The sequence below is a fragment of the Lynx canadensis genome, chromosome D3 (genome assembly GCF_007474595.2).
Source record: "Lynx canadensis isolate LIC74 chromosome D3, mLynCan4.pri.v2, whole genome shotgun sequence".
In the NCBI taxonomy this organism is placed as follows: Eukaryota; Metazoa; Chordata; class Mammalia; order Carnivora; family Felidae; genus Lynx; species Lynx canadensis.
In genome coordinates this window covers 66,940,969-66,959,871 of record NC_044314.2, presented here as the reverse complement: position 1 = coordinate 66,959,871, position 18,903 = coordinate 66,940,969, and the positions used below count along the sequence as shown (strand labels likewise).

The window sequence follows — 18,903 nt, the reverse complement described above, 5'->3', positions numbered from 1 at the left end:
TCTCTGGGATCTAGGGCTAAACATAAAGTTCTTCAACCTGACACCAAAAGCACAATGTATATGAGGAAAAACTGATAAACTGAACCTCATCAAAAATTTCAACATTTGTTCTGTACAAGATCTCATTAGGAGGATGAAAGACAAGGGGCACCTGGGTGGCTCAGTCAGTTAAGCGTCTGACTTCGGCTCAGGGCATGATCTCACGGTTTGTGGGTTCGAGCCCCATGCTGGGCTCTGTGCTGATGGAGTGAGGCCTGCTTGGGATTCTCTCTCTCCCTCTCTCTGCCCCTTGCTCGCTTGCTCTCTCTTTCTCTCTCCCAAAAATAAATAAATAAACTTAAAAAAAATTACTAAAATCAAAAGAGGGTGAAAAGACAAGACAGACTGGGGAGAAAATATTTGCAAACCATTCACCCAGCAAGGAATAAGTATCAAGAACATATGAAGAGCTCCCAAGTGCAACAGTAAAAACCCAAACGATTCACTTAGAAAAAAGACACGAACGGACATTTCATCAAAGATACGCAGATGGCGATAAGCATACAATGCAAAAACGTGCAGTATCACCAGTCATTTGGGAGATGCAAACTAAAATCACAATGACACATCATTTACCCCTTGCCTGAGTGGCTGACATAAAAAATAGTGACAGGACCAAACCTCGGTGAGGATGCAGGCGTGGGTCGCTCATATACTGCTGGTGGGAATATAAAATGGTGCAGCCACTGCAGAAGCTTGGCAGTCTCTTACAAAACTGAACAAGCACGCCATGTGCCCCAGCAACTGTCATCTTGAACATTTAATGACACCTTATGCTCAAGGGAAAACACGAACGTTCACAGCAGCTTTATTTGTAAAGCTCAAACCGGGAAACGACCCACCTATCCATCAACAGGTGGATCGTCAAACATCCATACCATGGAACATCATAGAACACTTGGCCATGAAAAGGATAGATTGCCAGAGGATTGTGCTGAGTGAAAAAGTTCATCCCAAAACGTTATATACCATATACTATAGGATTCCATGTATATACGTTCTGGAAATGACAAAACTACAGGAACGAAGAACGTTCTGGTAATGTTGTCAGGTGTTATTAGGCGGGCAGGGAGAATGGAGAGGCTGTGGCCACAAAAGGGCAACAGGAGGACCCTGGTAGCATCAGAAATGTTCATTTTGTTGACCATGAGAGTGATACACAAACTTACTCATGTGATAAAATGTGGAGAGCTACACATACACACACACACAAATGTCAATGCCCCAGTTGTGATATTATAGTTTTGTAAGATGCTACCGTTGGGAGAAATCAGATAAATCCTTCTGTATTATTTCTTATAGCCGTACGTGAATCTATAATTCTCTCAAAATAAAGTTTATTTTACACAATGGCATCTGTGGCTTGTGTTGTATTTCTACCAGGCAGCATTGCCCTGGAGCTTCCTGGCTCCCCCATGTTCCCCTGTGCCATCTTGGTCCAACATGGAACCAGAACACCTCCATCCCCACAGTACCCAGCTCCTTTTGTTGCCAAAGACCCCACTGCCCATCAGGTGTAACCAACCTCCTTCCTTTCTGTTTCTGTCATCCCGAACTGGTAGTGGCCCAGGAGGAAGGGCCACACGGCCTTGCGGATCTCCGGCTGGATGCCTCCATAGTAGATGAGGCGTAGAAGCTCCTGTTCCTCGTAACTCTGTGGTAGGTGGGAGGAAATAAAGGGTCTGGTCAACAGGAAAGGTGGGCTCTGTGACTTGACAGTCCCACTTCTCAGACCTGGTCCTTAGAGATCATGGTGTGAACAAACAAAGCCGTATGTTCTGGGATATCCATCATGGCATCATATGAGAAAGCAAAACCCTGGAAATCCCCCAACTGCCTGCTGACGGGGGTGGGGGGGTGGGGAACGGGGCATCCCTACACAGGAATACCAACAGAGCGTAAAAAGGGCGGAAGGTGCATCCATGAGAACTTCAACAAAAAGATGTTCGATGTATATTGTTAAGTGGAAAAAAACAAGGTGGAGAATATATCTAGTGTGAGCCCATTTTTACAAAAAAAAAAAAAAAAAGGCCAGTATACAATGAGTTAACATTTGTACTTAGCTTTTAGTCAATTTCGTGCATTGTGTTTATTTGGCCATACCATCTCAAAGTTATTAACCTTGACTCAGCTCAGAGAAAATTGTTTAAAAGCAAATCAATCCAAAATGAACATTTCCAGCTGGTTCTTCATGCACTAGTAACTTCTGTGCACACGAGAATAACTTTAACAACTGTTTGCTGTATTGTCAAATAGGTTTGCCCTCTTTTTAAAACTCATATTCAGGCAAAGGCTTTGCAGTTGTAATTAGTCACACTGAGGGGACCAGCAGGTCCCATCTGTGTGTGTGTGTAAAACGCCAATGACTGCTTTTTGAAAAGCCACTCTGAAGGGCAGCAAGGTCCAGTTTCCTCCCATCTCTTTACTGTACATTCTAAAATTACAAGCATATTTCACATTTTTAAGTAGGCTCTACACCCAGCATGGGGCTTAAGCTCACGACCTTGAGATCAAGAGCCCCATGGTCTACCAACCGAGCCAGACAAGAGCCCCAAAGATTTCCCATCTTAATGCTAGTCTTAGATGTACCTCACCACAATGGCAAAACCAGCCACTCTTTTGTCTCTGTTGGAAATTTTAATTCACCTTCTGCCAACAGCCTTGTCAAAGCAGTTTAAAGATCAGACAACTATTTGTGGCTGAGGCTGTAAATGCTTCATTGAAAATCCACCTGCTCGGGTCCTGGGGCCCACAGCTGGACTCCATTTCCCAGCCTCCTTTGCAGTTGGATGTGGCCATGTGACTAGGTTCTGGCCAATGGGATGAGATAGGATGTGATACAAGCCATTTCCAGGCCAGAGCTTTGAAGAAGCAGGTGTATTCCCCTCAGACTATGTATTTCTGCTCCGCTGCATGGAGGCAGATGACTATGAGGCCCCCGGGAGGATGGTGGGGCCACAAGAATGAAAGACTCTTGAGCCCCTGGAGGGAGGACAGATGGCCACCCACCAGGAACGCCCACTGAGGACTGAAGAGTGAGCAAGAAATACACTCATGATGTCAAGCAACTGAAGTAGTTACTGTATTGGTTACTGCAGCTCAGTCCACCCGAATGCAATAATGCAACCAAGAAGGGTAAAAACATGGCCAGTTTGCGAAACTGTTGCAAAAGTGTTAGACAAAAAATACTCACTTTTGACTAATCCATCTTTTCAACCAACTTGTCCTTAGACTAGCACCTCCCAAACTGGGGAGATCACTAGAAGCATTTGGGGAACTTTCAAAAAACAGAAATTCTTGGGCTCCACTCCCAGGGATGCTAAATCAGTAAAGCTGGAGTGGAGCCCAGAAGTCTACAAATCTTTTGAATTCCTCAGGAAATGTGCACTCTCCCAGGCCAGCTGGGATTATGAGCACTAGGACTTTTTGGGAAAGTAAACTGGCACATCTATTTAAATTTTAAATGCATATCAGTCAATTTTATTTCTAGGAATCTACTCTCGAAATAAAAGCACTAGTCAGAATTATATGTGCTTATAAAGATGTCGACTGAAGCCCTATTTGAAATAATTTTTAAAAAGAGAAAGAGCCCAGGGGCGCCTGACTGGCTCAGTCAGGTAAACGTCCGACTTTAGCTCAGGTCATGATCTCGCGGTTCACGGGTTTGAGCCCCACATCGGGCTCTGTGCTGACAGCTCAGAGCGTGCTTCAGATTCTGTGTTTCCCTCTCTCTCTCTGCCCTTCCCCTGCTCACACTCTCTCAAGAATGAATAAACGTTTAAAAAAATTTTTTAAAAATAAAAAGAGAAAGAGCCCAGCTGTCTATCATTAGGGGAAGATCTGAATAAAGTATGGTCTACTCATCAACGAAGTGTGAAGGTTCTAACGTTCAACATTTCGCCTAGAGATCTGAAAGACATCTTTGCTATAAAATGAAGCTGTTGCTTAAAATACAAACTCAATGTCACCTCATTTTTTTTTGTTACCTCATTTTTAAAAAAATAAGAATTACAGGGGCACCAGGGTGGCTCAGTCAGTGAAGTGTCCGACTCTTGGTTTTGGCTCAGGTCATGATCTCACAGTTCATTTAGGAACATTTAGAAACTGTTCCATATGCTCTCCCCCCTCCCCCTCCCCCCCCACCCAGTTTCTTGAGAGCCATAAGCCTATCAGTCTAGCCAAGGTTCTGGGAAGTTCTGCAGGATACAGAAAAGCTGACCCCTCTCGTTTCCCAAGCTATTTGACTGTGAAACTTTTTTCACACATAAACATCTTCCTTGCAGGGATGTTTGCCTTCTAGTAAGAAAACCTTAGAGATGCGTTTCCAGGTGAAATATCTGATGGGAGGATTCTCAGGTCGTGAGGCCAAGTGGAAGGGTTCTGCACGCTGGGGGGCGGTTTTCTGGGCCCAGCTGCCTCCTCTGACTTAGCTACCATCCTCCTAAGTAGCTAAGTAGTTTCAACCTTCCTGCGGAAGAGACTTACTGCACCTCGTGCAGCACTGTGCATACGTGTGATGCTTAATAAATCCTTGGTGACAGATTCTTTACTCCTTCCAGGAGAGGACGTGCACACTCCAGCCTCCTGGATCCTCACACCCATGGGCAGAAGGGGGCCGTGGGTTTTAGCACTCTCAAGAAGGGCGGGGCCTTCAGGTGGGGTACGCAGACCACCCCTAAGGTGTCACAGCCGCCTTGAGTCCCTGCAAGCAGGTGGGTTCATTGCTCAGATGACAAGACGGTCCCCCCAAGGGCTCTGCCCCACTGCAGGCAGAGCCAGGCCAAGCCTTACTGTGCTGTCCTGAAGGTACTGCTCCCAGATCCTGGCCGTCAGCCCATGTCCGGCATCACAGGGCAAGTCTGGAGACACGATCATGTGATTGACCAGGGCTGACAGGTGGGTCCTCACAGTGGACAGGTGTCTGCAGTAGGCAAGCCCTGGCGAGGGAAGGAGGGAGGGAAAGTGCCATCATCCACCATCCAGCCTGCCTTGCCTTGTCTCATGGATCTCAAAACGCTGCCCCACCCTGCAATCCTAGTGAACCCTCATGACGCAGAAAGTCCCATCATCCTTCTCTTCCAGATGAGGAAGGCGAGGCTCGGAGGGGTGAAGTCACTTGCTGGCTTGACTGCTTAATAGTTCTGTGAGCCTAGGGAAGTCGGTCACCTTTCTCAGCCCAGGCCAGGGTGCCATTACCTCCTCTACCCGGAAGCCAAGGCATTTAATCAATGGGCAGGAGGCAGACAAGGGGCAGGCAGGAAGGAGGCAGGGACTCCACATGCTCTCCAGGCCTCTGGGTGCCTCCGATCCGTAGCAAGAAAGAGAATGGCAGAGGTGGGCAGCTCTTGTTCACAGTGCAGCTAGATAAAGAAGGCCCTGGGAGATGCGCCTGGTTTGCTTTCAAAGATGGCCCCGCACTCTCATCGAATGCCTGCCAACCTGCCACCCTTCGTCCGCTCCACCCTGGGCACCTGGAGGGCACAGTGCCTGGTACACAGGAGGCACTCAGCAAATGACAGCTTGTGTTTGCTCTGACCATGCCCCCTCCCTTTGGCTGTCCCCTATCAACTCCTGGAGAGGACCCTGGGCTTTCTGGAGCCTGAGGACTCACCCCTCCCAGCAATGAGGAGGAGGAGGAGGAGTAGGAGGAGGAGGAGGAGAAGGATTAGAAAGAGGGGAAGGAGGGGGAGGAGGGTGAAGAGAGGCAGGAGGAGGGGGAGGAGAGGGAGGAGGAAGGGGAGGAGGAGAGGGAGGGGAGGAAGGAGGAGGAGGGGGGAGGAGGAGAGGGAGGGGAGAAAGGAGGAGAAAGAGGGGGAGGAGGAGAGGGAGGGGAGGGAGGAGGAGGAGGGGGGAGGAGGAGGAAGGGAGGGAGGGGAGAAATGAGGGGAGGAGGTGGGGGAAGGAGAGGAGGGGGAGGGGAAGGAGGGGCAGGGGGGAGGGGGAGGAAGGGGAGGAGGAGATGGCTAATACTGACACACGCATACACTACGTGCCAGGGAGCTGCCAGAGCTCCCATAATGCAACTCATTAAATTCTCACAACAGTATGAGGCAGGTACTCCTATCTTCTCCATCTTACAGATGAAGAAACTGAGGCACAGACTGCTCGTGTCACCTGCCCAGGTCACATCACCGGGAAGTGCAGAGATGGAATCTGAACCCCAGCTGCCCAGCGCCAGAACTTGGGCTCTCAACCACCATCAGGGATGAGCCATGGCACATGACAACATTGTTCAAGATCCATCTTGACCCTCGACCCTTTCTCCAGGAAGCTTTTCCATTTGGGTTCCATAAACATGTGTCCACGCTCCCCTGGCTCCCAGCCAGGCCCTGCATCAGGCACTGGGGATGGGTGATAACAGAACAGGCAAAAACCTTGATCCTGAGAGCTCACGTTCTCCCTGCCTCTCCAGGCGCGGGGGGACACGGCCTGAGCTGCTATTCCGCAGGCCATGCAGGACATAGTAACACTTTTCTGGAATCCCTGAAAATACGTGTTTTATCTCCCCCATCTAGGCTGGGAGGCTGGGGAAATAAAATGTGCTAAGAATCACAGCAGAATGAAAAACAAAAAAAAATCAGGCTTTGTGGTCAGTGGGTTAGGCTTGAGCTCTGGCTGTGTCATGTATTAGCAGTGTGACCTTGGACAAGTTACCTTGCCTCCCTGTGCCTTAGTTTCCTCATTTGTTAAACAGAAACCATCGGAATGCCTGTATTTAAATTTTCATTTTTAACTCCGTGGAAAGGGATCAGACCACCTGACTCTTCTGCCCACAGGTGAGGGGAACCGACTCTTATTGAGCACCTAGGACGTGTCCTGCTAGGTGTTAGGGGCTCTATACATGCTTCTCATTTAATCCTGAAAACAAGCCCTCTAAGGTGGGCACTGGGGATGCGATGGTGACTAACCAGACCCCTGCCACTGAGAAGCCCCGTTGTTTGATGTCCCCCCTCAGCACCTACAGACACAATTTATCCTCAATCTATAGATGAGGCTCAGAGAAGTGCATGTAACTACACTAAAAACAGACACATTCGGGAAATAGGGGAGCAGAGGTTCACGTGCCAGAGCCAGGCACCTTCCCCTCACACTGCTGACATACAACAGGCATTTGATAAATGCTCCCAGAGACCACAATGGTAAGTAAAGCCAATACGCACATCCATAGAAGGCTCTGGAAAGGATCTGGTACTTCATATTGTCACAGAGGAGCTTCAGGGGAGCCCTGCAGGTGGAGGAAAAGACGACACTTAGGAAAGACCACACAGAGCCCAGGTTCCCTGGGGAAGCACAGCTTGTTGCCTGTAGGGAGCAGATTAAAACCAGTCAGTTAAGGGGACTGGAGGCGGGGGAACTATTATTTCTACCCATACAGCATCATTGCCACTTCCCCTAGTCTTTGGGGTCACTGCCTCCCCAACATTCTGGACCTGCAAGTTTGGATGAGGCTGAATCTACCCAGTACCTGACTCAGGTTGGAATCACAGTCCTTGAATAAGAGGTGGTCACGTGATCCAACCTGAGCCAATGAGAATGAGCCCTGAGACTTTTGTTGGAACTACAGGGAAACAGACCCATTTTTCTCTGTTCAAGCTCCTAAGCCAGAGGGATATAGGACAGTGGCTGCTGGGATCCATTCTTGCCACTCCATAGGAAAGGCCTGCCTGAGAATGAAACCACCAGAGGCAACCAGAGGCAAGAGTTGAAGAAACAGAGAGATTTCTGTTTTGAGCATCTGGAGCCAACCATGCCTGAAGTCACCATGCCTCTGGACTTCTCCATCCTGTTGCGATTTCCTTTCGTATTTGAACTAGTCTGAAGTGGTTTTTCAGTGACTTGCACCAAGAGTTCTGACTTCTCAAGTGGCCCAGCTGAACCAAACTGAGCCAAACTGCAATTCAGAGTCTGGCTGATTGCAGAGGTGATGCCTCAGAGCTCCTCCTTGCATGGGGGGGTTTTGGGGGCTGTTTTGGCTGCAAGAGGAGAGGGGAGTAAGGCCCCAGCAGTGTTGGGGAAATCGAGGACTGCTGAAGGGAGTATTGTGCATGCTTGCAGAGAACAGGATGGAGGAATAGTTGCATATTTTTCTCAGGACCTCCTGGGAGCCACCCAGCAAAACCCAGGGAGACAGGAAGGAGGCATGGTTAATGTCCTCCAGTTACACGCAGGGAGGCATTAAACACGAAAATAACCCTCACTGTACCCTCAGGTTGGTCGGGTGCAGACTTGCTCAGGTTACCAGGCATTTGTATCCCCATTCTGTGGAGGAGCAAACTGAGGCATGTGTGCTTGGCATTAAGTAATATTTGGTGTCACTGGGCCCTTTAATGGGCAGCAAGCAGAGCCCTGAGCTGACCCAGGACAGACACATAGTAAGCATGATAAATAAGCCTTTGCTGTAAGAAGCCACTGAGATAGCAGGACTGTTTGTTACTGCAACATAACCTTGTTTATCCTGACCGATACATGTAAGGAAGCTCCGCTAGCTAGGACTTCACAAGGCTAGCCTTTGACCCAGACCTGAGTGATTCTGTAGCCTACATCCCTCCTCTGAATTCAGCGCTGGGCAACAAACAGGTGCCTACAAATCTTCTGCAAATCTTTCCATTCCCTCGACCCATGGCATAAGCCCCTCATACCTCTCATGGTTGCAGCCATTGGTTGAGCCACCATCGGCGGAGCCACTCTGTGAACAGGATGAGCAGGAGGATTTCTGGGGGCTGGGTTGCCATAACGGTGGTAGGTTGCTCACGGAGACATCCATCAGGTCCTGGGGGGCTGTGGTGGATAGAAGGGATGGGGCAAGAGCCCCAGTTAAATCTATGTGGGTCACGGAAACCTTACCCCGAAGCAAGCAGCTCGCCCCTAGGCCAGCACAGGGATAGGGAAAGACTCTGAATGTGACAGCCAGAAACAGCGACCCCAATCATTATCTGACCCAGATAATGGCCTTTGAGCCCACCTGATCCAATGAAAGCCACCAGCAAGATTTGGGGCCCTTACCAGATGGGAAGTAAAGAAAGGAAGAAAAAGGAAGAAGGCGGGGTGGGGGGGAGAGTGAGGATAGAAAGAGAGACAGAGAGAGAGAGAGAGAGCACACGCCAAGAGCCAAGAAAATAGACCCAGTGCCACAGCAGGCCAAGCCTCACCATGTTGTCATTCAGCTGTCCTTATAGGAGACTGACAAGAAGGAAGAGGGGCCTGCTGGGGGTTTCTGGGCAAGGCTGATGATCCTGAGTCCCCTGGGGTAGACTCTCTGGGAGAGAGGATCTCTAGCGGGGAGGCAGAAGGGAGCCTAACTCAACAGATGAGGCAGGGCACCCAAGGGCAAGGGACCCAGCAGAGGCCCCGCTGATGAGGTTGTCTGCACTGTCCATCAGCCTGAGCCAAACAGCTGTTCCACCAACGGGTCTCAAGCAGGCTGGCGACCGCCACCCAGCATCACGCTTGCTGAAAAGCCACATGCCAGTGTCCCACCCCGATCTACTGATTTAAAACCTGCTAGAGAGAGAGCCCTTAAGTCTGTATATCAAAAACAATTTTGATAACAGCAGCCACATTCGAGAACCAAGAGAGCATGACTGATCTCCTAACACTTGGATATTGGAGAGTCCTGATCAAGTGCTCCCAGGATACAGCACTTAGATTTTCCCTCACTGCCTCCTTTCCCAGCTCCATGGAAACCGTGGCATCTGCGGGGCTGCAGGACCGACACGACAGTGACACATGCGTTACAATTTCTGTTGTTAATTTCCTGGCTTCGTGACAGCTCCAGACAGGTGCAAAAATATTATTTTCTCAAGGACAGGGCTCGGTAAACATTTTCCATCAAGGACCAGGCAGTCAGCATTTTAGGGATTATGAACCATTTGGCTGCGATCACAGCCACTCAACTCTGCCTTCAGAATGCAAAAATAGCCATGCTCAAGATGCAAAGACATGAGCCCGGGTGTGTTCCAATAAAACTTTATTTATGGACATTGAAACCTGAATTTCAGATCATTTTCACACGTCACAAATATTACTCTTTTGATTTTTATCGATTAATAAAAATATGTGGAAACCATTCTTAGCTCATGGGCTGCACAAAATGAGGCTGGCTCCAGCCTGTGGGCCCTAGTTTGCCTAGGAGATTAAGAAGGGTTCACATCGACCCCACCAGCCACGCCTCCTCAAGGATGACCGGTAATCCCTGGCCTCTTCCCTTGGGCTGCAAGGTCGGGGGGAGGGGAATGGTTGCCGAGCCCACGCTACTTGTCATCAGCGCTCAGTAGCCGACAGGGCCCAGCCCTACCCACTGACAGTATAGAAAGCTGTCTTCACAATGTCACATAGAAAGCTCTTCCCCAAGCTGACTCACAGATGAGCTGGCCAAGAAAGCACAGTGAGCCCCTGTAAAATGTTCTAGAAAAGTGTCCCCAGTTCTCTGCTTCCCTGATCGGTTTCAGCAAGCTGTGGCAAGGCTGCCTGCACCCCAGCCCCTTGCACTCCACAGGCATCACCAAAGGATCCCTTCACCACGGAACCCCTGACATCCTGCACTGGGGAGGCTGGACAGTGTGAGGGCATTGGTCTATCTCCCTCTTCCCTCATTGGGACCAAGACTCAAATGACAACATGGCAGAGGTGGCCGGCACCCAGCCCCAGGGTGGGAGTAGCCCAGACGTTACTGGGGGGCTGCTGCTTCGGACCTGGCATGGGGAAGGTGGCGTCCCATCTGGCTCGCGCCCACTGACTGCCCCTGGCCACCACTAGCACCGACCGGCTGGCAGGAACCACCGTCCAGGCAAGGCTCACGGAGACTGGGGGAGTGCTGCCCAAGCGGTCGGGAGCAACTTGAGACACAAAACAGAAAGCACCAGTGAAACGGAATGTCCACGGTGGGCAGAACACTGACACAGGCGAAGAGCCAATTCCTCAGGGCTGAACCTCTCCCCTGCCCTGCTCCACACGGCTCTGTGTTTATAAAGTGCCTACTATGTGCTGGCTGCTGTGCAGGCACAGGATTGCCCTATCGTCCTCAATCACCCCGTGAGGGAGGCCTCTCTTCTCCCATTCTGCAGAAGGGGAAACTGAGGCTCAGAATGAGCCCCAGCCCCAGCCCCAGCGGGTGGTAACTGGCGTAACATTCCTTTCTTACTGAGGTCCCCCTCTCTTTCCGCCAACAACAGCTATCACCTACTGAGTGCAAGCACTACCACTATCCCCTTTTGCAGATTCGGGAACTGAGTCACGGGGCATGGAAGCAGCATGCCCAAGACCGTCCAGCTAACAAACGGTGGGGCTGGGATTCCAACCCAGGGTGTCAGACCCCGAGATCCTATTCAATAGTCTCTCAACCGACATTCCCCCGACACCACCCTTGCTCTAGACCAGCAGCTGTCCACTGGGGCAATTTTGGCACCTTGAGGCCATCTGGCGATGTCTGGAGACATTTTTGGTTGTCACGACCTGGGAATTTGCTAGATGCTGCTGGCATCTATCTAGTGGGTAGACGACAGGGATAATGCACCAGACCCCCCACCCCCACCCCACCAAATACGCAATTATTCAGCCCAAAATATCAACAGTGCCGAGGCTGAGAAACCCTGCCCTAGACCAGCTCTGTTCAACAGGAATCCAACCTAAGCCACATGCTTACTTCAGAAGTTTCTAGAAGCTGCACTAAAGGGGGGGGGGACCAGATGAAATCAATTTCAACAATAACTTCTGTTTAACTCAGTATATCTGTAATGTTACCATTTTAACCTGTAATCAATATAAAATTACTGAGGAGATATTTTATATTTCTGTTGGTTGTTGTAAGTCTTCAGAATGCAGTGTGTATTTGACACTTAAGGCACAGCTCCATCCGAACTAGATGCATTTCAAGCGCTCGGGAGGCATGTGTGGCTCACGCCTGCCATCACAGATGGCATAGACAGTCTCAGCAACACAGGAGAATGGAAAGGCCCTCTTCTGACTCCGAAACAGGCTCAATGTTTCAGAACTGGTCTCTGCCTCCTCTGTGCACAAGGACCACGAGACGAGGCAAGAAGACACTGAAAGGGGGTTTAGAACCATCTATGGCCACATCATCCTGCCCACAGGGCAAAACTCTTCTCCCTTATTATTGAAGGCAGGCATCTGCAAACTTTTTCTATAGAGGGCCAGATATGTAAATATTTTTGGCATTGTGGGCCTACAGTCTTGGTTACAATGATCTCACTCTGCTGCTGTGGTGTGAAAGCAGCCATGGACACGCTGTCTGTGAATGCGTGTGACTGTGTTCCAATAAAACTTTATTTACAAAAACAGTCAGTGGGCCGAATTTGGACCACAGGAAGGTGTCTGCCCATTTCTGATTTAGGCACTTCTTCAGAAAGGACTTCATTGTCCTCAAAGGTGAAAACCATAGCTCTGGGACTCAGGCCCCTGAGAAAATCAACCAAGCAGGGGGCACCATTTCCACATGGGCTGAATCTGACTGAGCTTGGGCATGAAGGGGGTGAAACCACAGTGTCAACCGATCCTGGTCAAAAACAATCTGCATGGAGTGGTTGTGAGAGGTACAAGCTCTGGAGCCAGGACACCTGGGTTCAAATCCCAACCACGCCGAAGATTAGCTGTGTGGCTCTGGACCAGTTTCTTAACCTTTCTGTGCTTCAGCTTCCTCTTCTGGAAAGTAGGCGATGGTGAAGACAGTGGCACCTGCCTAGGAGGGCCGTGGTGAGGATTAGCATTGCGTTAGGTGCCTGATACATCATCACACTGACTCCTCAGAATATGATCCTGGGTGGGGAGGGTCTGTAGAATGTCTCCCCATTCTACAGACAAGGAAATGAGGTCTGGAGAGGGCAAGTCACTTGGCCATGCTGCAGTGGTGGAGAGGTGAATGCAGTGATGTGTGCTTTACTCAGCCAAGAGCCCTTTTGCTCCCAGATGACACTCAGCAACATCTGGGGACATTTCCGGTTGTCACAGCTTGGTGGTGGGGGAGGGGGCAGATTTGCTGCTCGGCCATTAGTAGCGGGAGACCAGGGATGGCACTCAACATCCTACAAGGCACATGACACTCCCCCCCCCCCAAGAATTATTCCATCTACAACATCGGCAGCGCTATGAGTGAGAAGCTTTGATATAAATAGAGTTCACTGGGGTTTCCTCACGGGCAGATGAGAATTCAAGTGCCGGGAGTCTATCTGGGAGATGTTTCCAAGAAGCATGGGTAGGCGAAGTGACACGAGAAGGCAGAGCAAAGGGCTGGTTACCGCTCAGGTTACCACTATGGGCAACTGGTGCTTGATCTCCTGGGGGGCAGGGGGCGCTCTGGGAGACATGCAGACACGCATGTCAGAGCTTTCTTACCGGGGTGGGGGGTGAGGGAGCCGGGGCGTTTATACACTAATTCCTGCCAGTCGTTGGCTGAAGGCTGCTCCAGGGAGGATCCTGGTTCCTGGACACCTCTACCCCACCCCCACCCACAGGCAGAAGGGACCCTCAGGCAGAGAGACACTAGGATGGGAGTCGACAGGAGAGCCCGCAAGGAGGGGTGTGGGTGGGCACTGCCAGCGTCTGTTCTGCTGGCACACGGAGAGCCCCAACACGCTAACATGGACACTTCCCAAGCAAGTAAGACCTCCGGCACCCAGCCTGGCTCCCAGCAGAGCCTACAAACTATATGTTGGATGAGCCTCTCTGGGGAGCAGAGACAGGGCTTCCCGGGAAGGCAGACAGGGGGCATCTGGCCCCTCTGATCATTCGGCTCTTGGGGGTGCTGTATGAGCCTGGTACCACTGACAGGCTGGGACGGCTCTAGACCCTGAACCGGGGTAGGAACGGATGTAGTAATGAACACTTCAGGACACTCTCAGGCTCCTAGTGATGCAGAAACACAAGGCTTTGGTCCTAACTGACCATGAAGGAATGAATATATGGGTGAAGATGAGAAACCAACCTGAGCAATATAAGACATTACCACCAAGCCTGCCCCACATCCCCAGATCCCACTGAGCGATGGACAAAGGCCAGAGCATGAAGCGACCCGGCACGATAGCAAAGGTAGGCTCAGAGCCATTATCCATCAAAAAGAACAACAGGACCACCAAGGGTAAAATAAAACGGGGTTGACAGAAAGCACCTATAGCTTAATACTGAGTTGCTGAAACAAGACATCCACATGGTGCTTAATAAATGCTGGGACTCTGGGGCACCTCGGTGGCTCAGTCGGTTGAGCATCCGACTCTTGGTTTCAGCTCAGGTGGTGATTTCACGGTTCTTGAGTTCGAGCCCTGCATCAGGCTCTGCATTGAGAGCTCAGAGCCTGGTTGGGATTCTCTCTCTCCCTCTCTGCCCCTCCCCAGCTCTCTCTCTCTCTCTCTCAATAAATAAATAAATAAACATTAAAATTTTAATAAAAATAAAAGAAAAGAAAAGAAAAGAAAAGAAAAGAAAAGAAAAGAAAAGCCAGGCCTCTGAGAACTTTCCAAATATCAGTTCATTTGATCCAAATAACACCTCCGTGGTAAAGATGACCTTAATGGTAACAGTCTCCACGAACCAAGCATCTATGTCACGGCAGTCACTGTCCCAAGTGGCAGACATATATTAGCGTCTCGTGTGCCAGGGCCTGGTGCTTTGCTTCCCGCCTTTGCTGTTTTTGACCATCATGTATTGAAGCCCTACAGTGTGCTTTACATTGGGACTTTACATTACATTACATTTACATTTACTTTACATTACAGGGACTTTACATTGATCACCTCATTATCTCACTGAATCCTGACAACAGTAGAGTGAAATAAAATACCAACAACCACATAACAGCAGCTAGCATGGACGTGTTCTGTGCCAAGGGCCTTCTCTAATTTAGTCCCCACAAGGGCCCGATGATGCAGGTGCTATGTTAACGTCCCCATCTTACAGATAAGGAGATCAAGGCACAGAAGGGTGAAGTGACTTGCCCCAATTCAACCAGGATTCCAGAGCCCACTCACTACCCCATGGTAATTCCTGCTCCAGGTTTACCTTTATTAAGCTCAGTAGTGCGTGGTTCTCACTGGGGGGAAACCGAGATACTAACTTCCTGGTTTCAAGTCCCCGCCCCTCCCCCCCCCCCCGCTGGCCCCAGAACCCAGACCACCTGTCCACAAACCCCAAACACCTGGAGTTATTTTCATGTTCAGCTAACAGGTTAGATCTCGGGGGCCCAGAGACTGGGAAGCTTACTGAATTCAGACTGCATGCCGGGATAGATGATCCTGAACACGTAATCTGTGGCCTCGTCATCTTCCTTGTCCGAAGATGTGGACTTGGCAGAACCCTGAGGGCTTCACTTGCGCAGTTTGGGAAATACTTTGCCCTGAAAGCACAATCCCAATGCACAGCCCTTGGGATACATCTGTCCCCAGAGTCTGTGCATGGCCTGAGGGTCTCAGTGGGGTGTGCATGAGCCCACAAAGCCAGGTAAAGAGTCATGGGCAAGAACGACCACCCTGGGGTGCCTGGGTGGCTCAGTCAGTTGACCATTTGACTTTGGCTCAGGTCATGATCTTGCAGTTGGTGAGTTTGAGCCCCACATCAGGCTTGCTGCTGTCTGCGCAGGGCCCGCTTTGGATCTTCTGTCCCCCCTCTCTCTGTCCCTCCTTTGCTCACACTCTCTCTCAAAAATAAATAAACATTAAAAAAATTAAAAAAAAAAATAATGACCACTCCCCACGGCTGACCCCCGCCTCCATCCCAGCCTCCCTGGGGCCCCCACGGTCACTCACCTTCCCCCGCTGAGACCAGAGTGGAGGGTCCAGCTGCCCGTGAGGGAGCAGCCCATTTTCCAGGCACGAGAGGAACTGCAGGAGGTGCCCCCCCTTGGGGAAGCAGAATGGCGGCCTCTGGATCCCATCCTGGCTGACCAACATCACTGTCCCACCGCTGTCCACTGCCACCGCGACCCACCCAGAGGAGACCCGGCAGAAAGTCACTATGGGGCATGGGATGGGGGTCCTCCCGGCAAACACATCGCCCTGGGCATGCCAAGCCAGACCCGTGGACCTGCTCCAAGGCTCTGGGAAAGGCCTGGGCAGAAGGTCAGGGGGAGTTTTTACCTCCCCAGAGCCCCTCCCATCCCACCGGCCACTGCTGCAGACTGGGAACTATGGGATATGGTCCAGAAGAATGTGGTCGCCCCCCCTGAAATCACCCACCAAGGGGAAACACCCCATGTCCCTCAAGTACCCTCTATGCATAAGCCTGACCTATTTTTTTTTATATATATGAAATTTATTGACAAATTGGTTTCCATACAACACCCAGCGCTCATCCCAAAAGGTGCCCTCCTCAATACCCATCACCCACCCTCCCCTCCCTCCCACCCCCTATCAACCCTCAGTTTGTTCTCAGTTTTTAACAGTCTCTTATGCTTTAAGCCTGACCTATTTTTGTATGGAGGCTTTCAGACCTACCCCTTCTCAGGGCAGTAGTGACTTGCTAGCATGTATTGAGCACTTACTGTATATAAGCACAGCACATGAAAGGCAGTGTGTTATTGGAATACCCTAAATAGCCCTATGAGGTCTATCTATTATTGCCTATTTTACAAATGATGAAACTAAGGCTCAGAGAGGGTACATGACTTGCTCTGGGTCGCACAGTAGAGTCTGGATCTGAACCCATTGAATAAGCTTAATGTGGGGCAGCTGGGTGGCTCAGGTGGTTAAGTGTCCGACTTTGGCTCAGGGCATGATCTCATGGTTCATGACTTCGAGTCCTGCATCGGGCTCTGTGCTGACAGCTCAGAGCCTGGAGCCTGCTTTGGATTCTGTGTCTCCTTCTCTCTCTCTGCACCCACCCCTCAAAAAATAAATAAACATTAAAAAGGTTTTAAATAAGATTAATGTGTCATGCCTTGTTAGAGTCCAGAACCCTTGCTTTCTACAACAGAATAGCCCTCTGCTTGTTCTGAGTGTACCTTCTTTGAGCTCCGGGTTTGAGTCCAAACTCTGGAGCTTACAGGCTGTGTGACTTTGTGCCAACCTGTTTAGAGCCCTGCTTGGCACATCACAAGGGCTCCATTAAGTGTCAGCAGCTAACACCGTGGGTTTGATGCTAAGTCCTGAACCTATGTCATTTGATCTTTACAATAATGCCATGACTAGGTGCTGTGGTGATTCCATTTCACAGATGGGGAAACCGAGTCTCAGAGAGGTGAAATCACTTGTTTGAGGTTGCACAGGTAATGAGGAGGTGGGAGCAGGCAGGGGAGCCAGAAGGAACACCCCCACCCTGTGCTCCCCCAACAGTCCCTACCTTGCTGGTGGCAGTACAGGTATACAATCTCCTCCAGGCGGATGGTCATAGCATAGTCCCAGTAGACGCTGGAAGGGGAGGGATGGTTAGTTCCACAGGATGCCTGCTCACTTCATCATGGGGAAGGGCCCATGAGGCCAGAAGACTACACCCTTGCTAACCCTTTTCACTAGGACCCATCTGTCCCCAACATCTGTATTCAAGACTTCCCAAAATCTACCTCACCTTCTTCTGGTCCCAGTACCCCAATTTTCTGAGGAACACACTTCCCTTGCCCTCATCCATGTGGCTGAGGCTGACTCCACCCACCCTCTATGCCAGGATTCCAGGAATAGCCATCTGATCCAGGCCTGGCCGATCCGCACATTCTACTGTTCCAGCCACAGTGGTTCAGGGATGGCCCCATGACCCAAGCAGAATGAATGAGACTCAGTTGTTGGATTTATGTTAGAATAAACTGGGAAAAGGATGCTCCTTTCTGCTAGGAGAGTAGGAGCAGAGATGATAAAAGTCTGGAAACATAGGGAACCATGGCAAGAAAAAGCCTGCCTGACAATGGAGTCGACAGTCAGGAAAGCAGAACCAAGAGATGGAGAGTTCAGGCCCCCATCATTTGAGTCCCTGGATCCAGCCATGCCTGAAGCCACTGTCCAGAATTTTTCGGCTCAATGCCTAAGTCCACTTGAGTTTAGTTTTCTGTCACAGGTATCTAAGTATCTTGACTCAGACCCCAACGCCAAACCACCATGCATCCGAGGGGTTAGAAGAGCCACTCAACAGCTTTGACCCCATAGGTCCCAGCAGTGTGATGTGAAGGCTTCTATGGGCCTCAGTTTCCTCCTCTGTAAAATGGGGGATGATAATTACCCACCACACAGTGCGGCTGTGACAGTTAAATGGAATCACATATTTGAAGGGCTCAACACAATGCTGATACAGAAAAAAGTACTTGGCTCATGGTCTCTGTGCTTACATACTTTATTCTTTCCCTTTTCAGATCAAAGCCTACTGCTGTATTAAAACAGATCACTTTTCCCCTCAGAACACCATGGAGGTGGGGCTCACAGGAACTGGGGCTTTATGGCAGTCAGGGGAATGCACTGCTTGGGTGTCCTTCAGATCTTGCTGTGGGAACCAGAGCTGACCAACAGCTTCAGAGGCCACCTCTCCTGATCCACTGTCATGTCTGTGCCAAGACCATGCTTCTCTTGGGCAGCTCTCAAGCAGGCCCGGGCACATGGGGGCACCAGCATAGGCCTATTCCTGCGGGATGGGGGGCTCCTCTGATGGTCAACTTTAGCCCAGGGGCTCCCAACTGAGCTGGCTGAACATGCTAAGAACTGCAGCATATAAGACCCTCTCTTCCTTCTTTCCCCTCCCCATTCACAGGGGTCAACCAGCTTCTGAATATTCTGCCTGCCTCTTCCTGCTCTTCCCTTTCATCCTTCACAGGTTCTGCTCACGTTAAGTCTCTGCTGCATGTCTAATTCTGTCTGGGTCTGCTTCTTGGAGGACCTGAACCAACACAGGCTTCAAGGTCAAACTTCAAATCCCACTTTACCAATTATACTGACTCAGTCCTTT

The 18,903-nt window shown here is 50.3% G+C and overlaps 1 protein-coding gene across 1 annotated transcript in view; it reads right to left on the bottom strand.

Moving 5' to 3' along the window:
- Positions 1-18,903, bottom strand: part of LOC115528050 (small G protein signaling modulator 1-like) — a 79,193-nt gene that overhangs the window by 24,385 nt on the left and 35,905 nt on the right. Inside the window, 8 exon segments of the mRNA XM_032595342.1 lie at positions 1,565-1,693; positions 4,831-4,976; positions 7,200-7,264; positions 8,679-8,817; positions 10,710-10,874; positions 15,247-15,379; positions 15,789-15,952; positions 17,320-17,387. Coding sequence (XP_032451233.1) covers positions 1,565-1,693; positions 4,831-4,976; positions 7,200-7,264; positions 8,679-8,817; positions 10,710-10,874; positions 15,247-15,379; positions 15,789-15,952; positions 17,320-17,387 — 1,009 coding nt within the window.